General features: G+C 41.5%; 1 protein-coding gene across 1 annotated transcript; it reads left to right on the top strand.

Moving 5' to 3' along the window:
* Positions 1-60: 60 nt before the first annotated feature.
* CHMP5 (charged multivesicular body protein 5) lies at positions 61-9879 on the top strand. The gene is made up of 8 exons (XM_080611738.1): positions 61-231; positions 5025-5129; positions 5873-5919; positions 6850-6943; positions 7024-7095; positions 8201-8309; positions 8689-8801; positions 9301-9879. The coding sequence occupies exons 1-8, from the start codon at positions 163-165 to the stop codon at positions 9349-9351; spliced, it is 660 nt and encodes a 219-aa protein (XP_080467864.1). The 5' UTR covers positions 61-162; the 3' UTR covers positions 9352-9879.
* The last annotated feature ends 157 nt before the right edge of the window (positions 9880-10036 follow it).

Here is a 10036-nt window from a genome sequence, read left to right as displayed (position 1 = left end):
GACGTCCCCTGCTCCACACGGGGCGGAAGTTCCGGGCTGTGCACGTGATGCCTGCGGGGCGGCACCGGGGCGAGGCGTGGCCGGCTGTCTGTCGGCTTCCGGGTCGGGTGGTATCGCTGCTGCTGTTGCCGGGACAGGGAGAGAGACGGAGTTGCCGCCGCCATGAACCGCTTCTTCGGCAAAGCGAAGCCGAAGGCGCCTCCGCCCAGCCTCACTGACTGCATCGGCACGGTGAGTGTCATCCCCGGGGGACACGGCCCGCACCCCGCTCGACCCGCCCGCCGCTTCGCCAGGGGCAGGGCAGCGGCGGGGCGGCCCAGCAGGTCAGGCGGTGTGCGCCCGGCGGGCCGCGGCTCCGCTCGGTTGTGTGTGTGTGTATGTATGTATGTATGTATGTATGTGTGCGCAGAGCTCCGTCCGCGGGTCACTGCGTGTCTGTGCCGCCGGCACGCGGAAGCGCGGGTGTGCCCCTGGGTGTGTGTGTATGTAATACACCGAACGTGCCTGTGCTTTGATGCGGTGTGTACACAGATCATAGAGTCAGACAGGTTGGAAAAGGCCTTTAACATCAAGTCCAACCATTACCCTAGGACTGCCGAGACCACCGCTAGGTCGTGTCACTGAGGGTCTCATCTACACGGTTTGTGAACACTTCCAGGGATGGCGATTCCACCACTTCCCTGGGCAGCCTGTTCCAATGGCTGATCACTCTCTCTTGTGAAGCAATTCTTCCCAATATCTAGTCTAAATCTCCTCTGATGCAGCTTAAGGCCATTACTTGTTGTCCTGTCACTTGTTACTTGGGAGAAGAGACCAACCCCCGCCTCACTACATCCTCCTTTCAGGCAGTTGTAGAGAGCTATAAGGGCCCCCCTGAGCCTTCTCTTCTCCAGACTAAAACAACCCCAGTTCCCTCAGCCGTTCCCCATCAGACTTGTGCTCCAGACCCTTCACCAGCTCCGTTGCCCTTCTCTGGCCCCGTTCTAGCACCTCAATGTCTCTCTTGTAGTGAGGGACCCAGAACTGAACACAGGATTCGAGGTGCAGCCTCACCAGTGCCGAATACGGGGGGATGGATGATCACTGCCCTGGCCCTGCTGGCCACACTATTGCTGATACAGGCCAGGATGCTGTTGGTCTTCTTGCCCACCTGGGCACGAGGCGGCTCATGTTCAGCTCCATCCGTCAGCACCTCCAGGTCCTTTTCCACCAAGCAGCTTTCCAGCCACTCTTCCCCAAGCCTGTAGCATTGCATGGGGTTGTTGTGGCCCAAGTGCAGGACCAGATCCTTGGCCTTGTTGAACCCCATATCATTGGCAGTCACTGCCAATGCTAACTAGCTAACTCCCGCTATGCCAAGCTGCGCGAAGGCAGGGACCAGAGCAAGGAAACCAGTCCCTCTGTCCAGGCTAGGAGGTAAGAGGGCAGATGCCCCTGCCTGGTGAAAATTGTTCTGTCTGCTATGCATGAGTTTGCTGTAGGGTCAGTGGTGAAGGTGTGTGCAGAGGGACTGTTAAGCCCAGACCAAGAAAGAAATGCTGAGGAAACATATGGTACGACACTACAGCTGCTGTAAGGTTTGTCTGCCTGAAAAGAATGTTAAGAAATGGTTTTAAGAAGGTTAATCTTGTAATTTCACAGCCTTTTCTTGGCTTTTAAGCTTGTGAAGAAAACCAGTGTGTTTTTACAGCTCCTTCTGTTGTAAACTTAAAAGGTGAAGGAAGAACACGGAGGTCTTGAGTATTTGTGTGAGTGGTTTCCAAAGTCAGGTGAAAGGTTGGTAAGGGTTGTGGTTTAAATGGAGGGTGACTAAAGCTAACTGAGCGTTGTCTGGAACCTGACAACAGGAAGTTTCTTTGGGAAGTCATGATTTTCCTCCCAGAAGATTAATATTGCTATCCAGTGAAGAGACCCTGTAAGTCAAACATCTAATATTTGTCAGTGCTACCTGGACAAACCTGTGCATGTCCGCCTCCTGCATATGCCAGTGGCTGGGACAGGGAGAGAAGTGGTCATAGTGTTTTTCCCAGTACATTGTTGGCAAAGAATCCGTATTGCTTTTTAGCAGTATTAAGCCTAAACATACCTCCAAATCTGTTTAGTTAGAACAGTAAATAAATCATGCACTCAAAAATCAGAGCTTTCCCACTGTTACAAGGAAATGCTTTAGTGGATGGCTAGAACTCCAAAATCCACCCAAGATGCTGTTATTAGTACCATATTTGCCATTTCATTAGTACCATACCGATTTTGCCATTTCAGCAGTGTAAGCTGTACACTAGTAAGTATGGGGAGAAACATACTTTTGCAAATTCAAAGTTGATGAGTTAACTTGTTGAGCCAATTTACATGAAGTAATCAATCTGATTTGTGAAAGGCTTGCTGTACTTTCAGTTCATTTTCACAACAGTGAAGTGTTTAGTATAAGTCCTTCTAAAGGGCTAGAGATATCATTAGATGTTTTTCTTACATTGCATGTGAATTATTATTGAAGAGAGTTGTGTGAGACATTAAAGAAACTTGCACTGTTTCTTTAGTGTGTTAAATTCTACAGTTTGGAGACTCAAGTGGTGTCACTTCTGTGTTGTTTTCAGTCTCAGATACATTTGTTGTGCCTTTTGAGAGTCAAGCTTTGTATTGTACAAAGCATTACACGCTTTGTAAGATCTCTTGCTGTGTTACCTAAATGGTTAATAAGCCATGAAATGTCAGGTAGGAATTACTGTATTTGGCAAGCAGTGCTTAATGTTCATAGTTACTGTTTACCAAAAGCAGAGACAACTCTGTGCCTGTGTTTTGGATGTTCTTCCCTGCAAAAGCAGTACATCTGAACCCGGTAAGATCAGAAGATGATACACTTTTTTTTTTCCTGTTGTAAAACAGAATAAGCATCACCTTAAGGTAGCTAAGCGATTCAAGGTTTTTGTATTTAAAGAGCTGGTTCTGTGGGATCACTAATCTGAAGTGATTAGTGAAGCCCAGGGAACACTTCTCCCTGCTTTGCTTCGATGGCTGGTTACTACCGAGTTTGCCAGGGTGATGCCCTCCTGTCTCCCCACTTAGTCTCCATGAGTATGTCCCCACTTCCCCTTGCAGTTTCTGCTCGCTGTGCCTGCCTCAACGTTGCACCAAGTGGCAGACTTCTTTCAGTCCTTGCTGGCTGAGCACAATCAGATGACTCAAAGCTGTCATGAGGATGGTAGGAGGAAGGATGCATCAGGAGCTGCGGCATTTGTATTGGTTTTATTTTTTCTTCTTTGAAAAAACACTCCAATTTTATGATATTTTTTTCAGAGTAGTAAGGAGGGGACGTAGGAACAATTGGCTGATAGTTGTGACAACAATGTTAAAATTCAGTCTCATGTTATTTTTTTTTATTATTGTAATTTACTGAAATAAACTGCTATTTTGCTTCATAGGGATTTGGGATACCACGATCGGTTTCTTTTGTTTGGATTGGGGCCCTTCTGTAGCAATGGAATGTATGTTGCTATGCCTCGTCTGTGAGTAAAAGAAGGCAGCTCTTCAGGTCATAATACACACTCTAATTTTTCTTTCTGATAAATTAGATCCATTCTTCCATTTTCTGTCCATTCTCATTTTTAAAATCTGAGGTCCTGTGTAATGTGTGTGTGAAATACTTAATGCAGTTAATCGATGGAGGAGGATCTGTCTCCATTTCCTGCTAGTACTGCTTAAAAGAATCATTATATAAATAAGCCAAATAACTGGCTTTCCCCTGGAGAGGAGGCTGACCTCAAAGATGCATTTAGCTGATGACATCTTGAGGAAGGGCTATGCTTTGTTTTAAAATTGCAAATATCTCTTTTTCTTGCTATTAGTACAATATTTGACAAAACAGAAAGCTTAATACATTTTTTTTCAATGCCAGCTGTGCTCAGACACTTTAATGTCTTGTGTGGAGTGTTCATATCAAATGTTCTGCTCAGGGTGCCTCTGGCAAATGCATGTTGCTGTCAGAGAGCAGAGATTTGGAAGGATCACTGAGATACCCAGATGAAAATCTGCATAATTATACTTGTTTAGCCACACTTCTAGCAAGTCAGGATTGTAAATTTGCACTGATTGGTCTCACGCTATAATTGGACTGTCATTATATTCTAATCCCCAGAGAGGCTCCGTGAGCACTTAAGAAGCTTTATTTTGTGGTTTCCCAAGAAATGCTGTGATAGTAGGTTCATGTTAAGGAGGCTTTCTTTAGGTTTTTGTTTGTTTGTTTGGGGTTTCTTTATGAATTTGTGTATGCTGTTAGGTGGTCCATACCATGCTTGGCTCCGTGGTTATCATCTTTAACTCTCTTATGCAGAAGGGTTAAAATATTTCCATAATGACAGCTCTGTCATGCTTTGCACCAAGGCTGTTTTATGGCTGACTGCTGGAGGTTTCCTACTGAACTATGCAGCTAATGTTGGGACTAGAAGCAAAAGAATTCAGAGTAGGTATCAGGTGGAACTGCTGTGTCCTGCTTCCTTTGTGGGAAGTGATAGGAAAAGTGCTTTTCTGACAAAGAAGTTAGGCACCTTTGAAAAAAAAGTCTGGACTTCTCAAATGTAACCGGTAATCCAGGCATCATTCTGAAGGATTAGTGTTCTCTGCCCACCAAAAGTAAACCTCTGGCCTTGCTAAATGCATCCTTGTCTCTTTTGCATTGTCCCCTTGTCTGCCAGCTTGGCTTCTTCTGGTTCAGTTTAGTCCCTGGCACTGTATGTTATCAGAAATTCCTGAATAGAGACTGTGACTTCAGTGGGTGTGCAAGGGATTATGTCAAAATGTGAGAACATGTTACAATGGCAGAGCTTCCTGCAACCTCAGAATGTTTCTTGTGCTCCTTCTAGAAGTTGTTTCATTTGATTCTGGTTTTGGATTCTCTACAAACTTCATAAACTGTTTATAAAACACTGAGCAAAGAAACAATTCAGTCAGAAGCATAATAAGACTGAGGCTGTTTGCTTATTGTCTGATTTCTGAATAAAACCTTAATGTTTTTTTTGTTTGTGTTAAAGGTGGATAGCAGAGCTGAGTCAATTGACAAGAAAATTGCTAGGCTTGATGCAGAACTTGTGAAGTATAAGGATCAAATGAAGAAGATGAGAGAGGGGCCTGCAAAGGTAAGAATCTTCTGTGGGATTTAAGCATAAGAGGATGTGACTCACACTGCCTGTCGTGTAGTGGGGTGATTTAGCCGGTTCATCTGGTCCTTAGTATTGCACCTTGCACTACTGATGAGATGTAAGATCCTACAGGATTATTTTTATTAGGCATGTATGTTTGAACAGTGTTTTCATTGGTTTTCATTTATTCCAAAACGTAATATAATTCCTCACTCTGAAGTAACTTGCTTCCCTTCGTCCTTCGTTACCTGAACTAAGTCTGGTAGAAAGGCTGTTTTGTTCATCAGCTAAAATAAAAAGGTCTGCACTAGGCAGAAAGGGAGTAGGAAACCCCATTTCTGAAAGGGGATCAACATATAAGATAAAATGTATAATAATAATAATAAATAACATATATAAACAGTATTGTGAAAGTATTTGCAGTATTATTTGATGCTGACCATTAAAATGTGTTGCTGAAAGATGGTTCTGATGTACTAAGTTTGACTTTGTGTTCTGCTTATCAAAAAAAGAATTCAAAAGCCAGAAATGTTGAAAGTATTTTTATTAGCAGCTTTACATACAAGCCTGTTTGGTTAATCATTAATGTGTTACAAATGCTGAACGTGACTATTCTTAAACTCTTTGCAGTAGTAACCGAGCAATCTTCTGGAAAACTTCAATGCGATACGTTAGGTTTAAACAATATAATCAAGACTAGTCAAATATTTTTCCTAATGTAACAATATTTTGTCTTTCAGAACACAGTAAAGCAGAAAGCATTGAGAGTGTTAAAGCAGAAGCGAATGTAAGTTTAAACCTTTCTCAGTTTGGGATGAATGAAAGCCTGTTTTCTTTTTTTTTGGTGGAGAGGGGCACACTTTCTCTTTCCAGTGCTCTCATTTCTGAATATTCTTTAAAGCAAAATGCTGAACAAGCCAGCCAGCCTTTCAGAAGCATCTCCTTACAGATGCAGTGTCAGCATATTTGTGCCTTTATATATGAGTTATAAATTTGGACTGGGACAAGCTGGCCTAAATCTGCTCATTATTAAAGCTATGCTTGGCTCCTAAGCTTCCTGAGAACGCCTCATTTTCTGTAATTAATTGGTTACTACAAATTATGTACATAATTATCTTTGACTGGTTTACTGGAAATTTACCTCTTCTCTGTAAGAGAACCCTTTAAGACTTGAGCATATGTAGCACAGGTAGTTGTGTCTACGCAAGAAATCAGAATGGACAGGATAGATGATCCTGTGGTCAGGTCTAGTCTAATACAGTGTCCTGGAAAGCAACCAGCAACAAATACAAAGGAGAGAATGTCAAAACATGGCAGGGGTGCTTCACTGTAATGTCACAGCCCCTGACCTGTAAACCTCTTAGATGCTACCTGAGCCAAAGCTTGTATTGTCTTGTATGTCATATCCCTCAGATGAATTGTACCTCTACAGGCTTGCTCAATTTCTTGTTCTTTATGAACTCCTATCATCCAAAATACCAGTAAACTCTTACAGTCTAAAATATCCTATGTTAAGGAATGCAACAGTTTGGTTAGATGTTGTGAGAAGGACTGCTTGGTTTTGGGTTTTCTGTCTGCCTGCTAATCTTATGTGCTAGTTGTTCCCCTATTTACAGTCACTGGGCCCTGATTTTTCAATTAAAAAAAAAAATTAAGAATTTTTGCAGCAATAAGTAGTGTGGTGTTTTAAAGCCATTATTTATATTGTTTTCAACAGGTATGAACAACAGAGGGATAATCTATCACAGCAGTCTTTTAATATGGAACAAGCTAATTACACTATTCAAGCACTGAAGGATACAAAGACAACGGTACCAGTATATTAATCTTGCATTTGTTTAATTTATATATGCTCCATCAGATACAAGCATGTTGTTTGACTCTATTCTAGGTTGATGCAATGAAACTGGGGGTGAAAGAAATGAAGAAAGCTTACAAGCAAGTCAAAATTGATCAAATTGAGGTGAGTTTGTATAGTTCAAATTGTTAAAGAACAGAAAGAATGTACTGAAATAGTGATGAATGGGCTGTGTAACCTAAAGGTAAACTGTTTTAGTTCAGATAAATTTTCTCCCTTTTTTGTGAGACCAGCATCATAATTCCTTCCTGATTTCTCTGGTACTGCAAAATCAGTTATTTGCGTTCTTATACTGGTTGCTGTTTCCTTGCTGGGCTAATCTGTAATGTCTCATGCTGAAGTGCTGAGGAAAGGGAATGTTGGTGAATACTTCCTGCTATAGCTTTTTTGTTGTGTCCTCCATGCTGCAGTTGCAACATGCACACTAGTCCTTTGCTTCCCCAGTTCAAGCTAGTGCCTGAATAAAGCACAGACAAACAAAAAACCCCCCCACCAGCAACAAAAAAAAACAACCCCAAACCTAAAACCTGACAAAAAATCCCCACCAAACCCCAAACAAACAATTCCTAGAGGTCTGCAAGGCCTGGCTCTGTTTTCAGAAAACACATTAAAAAACCCTGGAAGATCTGTTAAGTAGAATTTTAAGTATGCTGCACTTAAACTCTTATCAAATGCCTGTGCTGAATTCCTTAAGATCTCTTTCCTGTGCTGTTTTTATATATGGCCTGCATCATAAACCTTTAGGCAAGTATTGTCTCCTTACTTGTACCCTAGTACAGTGCCAATAGTATGCTAAAATGACTTCTAAATTTTGCCACGGCACAGCGTGGGTTAGTGCTTATTCTGCAGAAGGTAGATTTAATTTCTCTAGATTTCATATGCTTCTTTTCAAGATAATGCTGCATTCTGGGTAATTTCTGAGAGGTTTTCAGTTTACCCTGAAGAATACTTAATAGGATTTTGCAGCCATGTTGTTTCAGGGTTCCTCTTTTTCTTCCTCATATGTTTATTATAATTTTAGTAATAGTCAAGGCCAAGCTATAGCACTGCATGTTAGTCTCTTGACTTGTATTAATGCTGCTTCATATATGCATTAAAAAAAATCAGAGTGCCTTGTTTGTTGGAATTGCTAACCTTAATTTGATTAAGCTCTGATAAATTTAACTAAAGCTATTAAATATGGACCAGTTGAAATTGTTTCTTGCTTCAGGACATACAAGATCAGTTGGAAGACATGATGGAAGAAGCCAATGAAGTCCAGGAGGCGCTGAGCCGTAGCTATGGAACACCAGAGATTGATGAAGATGACTTGGAAGCAGGTTAGGAGGATGATGTTCATATTATTGAATGTAAACGTCATTATACAGTCATGGTGAATTTTATTAGTTAAATACTTTCAGTGTATTTTTGAGTAGACAGTTTTAATAACTTTTTTTAAACATAAAAGCTGCATGTCCTTTCAGAGCAGTAGCAACAGTATGTGGCATACGTGATATAGACTAATGGTATCTGCAGTGCTGCAGTGAAGGAAAGAAGGTTCTCTGTGTTTTATGTGTGTGTGTATTCCTGATTGATGACTAAGTAATGCTGAATGAGTGTGGATGCAAGCATTCAGTATGAAACCTGTTTCTCTGTCAGAACAACTTTTCTTTTGCAAAAGGAATTCCTTGCATAATTTTTCAACCAACATAATTTCAGAACTGGATGCGTTGGGTGATGAGCTTCTAGCCGATGAAGACAATTCCTACTTAGATGAAGCTGCGTCTGCTCCAGCCATCCCAGAGGTCACTCCTACTGACACGAAAAACAAAGTGAGTCCCATTCCTCTTTAAAAGCAAAATACTCTGTTTTGTTTTGTTTCATTTTAGATTAATCACGTTTGTGTTGGTTGCTCGGTATTTAAAATCCTTAATAGAGTGAACAAAAAAAAAAAGCTGCTTAAGGTTGTATTTTGAATATGGTGTAGTTTGGATGCTATATATGAGAGAATACAGTGTACCGAATGCTCTTTATAATATTTTAAAGAGCTAAAATGGCAATTTGTAACTCCTGTCTAACATTGTGAGGCTGCAAGTATACCATTACAACTCCTAGTTTAATTATTCTTGAAAACATAAGAAAGTCTTCTGTATGTCTGCTTTTGGGCCTTTAATATAGCTTCATAGTGAGAAAGAACACCGATGTTATTACTTTGATCCCAACCGTCACACACAGATGTTACAGATACATCACTTTATAGAATTTGTGAGGAAATTTTCATGTTGGTTGGTGGAGCGTTGTTAACCTGTTGCGTCTCTTTCTTTCTTACAGGATGGTGTCCTGGTGGATGAATTTGGGCTGCCAAAGATCCCTGCGACATAAATGTTTCAAGAGCACAATGGATATAATGAACTATACAGATCAAATTAAGAATTTTTTCTTTTTCAATCCTGGAGAACTTGTCCTTCCAGTGTAATCTTAATATCACTACATCCTAGAATGCAACATGAATGGCCGGTGGTGCTCCTTCTCTGAAGAAAGTTATCCTACTACCGATTTTTCTGCTAATGGAAAATTCAGCACAGTTCCCTTTGGTGGAAGCAGTCAGTCCGATAGGTTTTGATTTCCATGTCTTATGGACAAAGTAATACATGAGGAGTTGTGGTGGCTGTTGATAGCTGAGGTTTATTTTCACTTTTTGTATTACGTTTCTCGAAACCAAGATTGTACGCTGCTGCTTGCTGTCTGTAAAATAGCTCCCTTATTACTACGCTTATTTGATAAAAGAACTGAAAGCAATTTTTAAACTACTGGTCGAGACTTGTACCCTGCTTTGGATGCTGTAACCAATCGGGTTGTCATTAACTTTGTGTATTCTATGGAGACATAAAATCCTATAGATGAGCTGGTCCTTGTGTGTGGTTTCTCTGGTAATTAGTTTGCTGTTAACCTGTCGCCATTGTTATCAGTGTACAGTGCTGCTCGGGCACGGAGGCGGAGCCTGGCTCTGATCGCAGCAGCATTCCCGGCTCCCCCCAGGCTTGCTCTGACCGTGCCCCTGCTGCCT

This window comes from Psittacula echo, assembly GCF_963264785.1.
Source record: "Psittacula echo genome assembly, chromosome: 2".
Taxonomy (NCBI): Eukaryota; Metazoa; Chordata; class Aves; order Psittaciformes; family Psittacidae; genus Psittacula; species Psittacula echo.
Note: the sequence above shows the minus strand (reverse complement) of the source record. Positions and strands in the feature narration are given on the sequence as shown.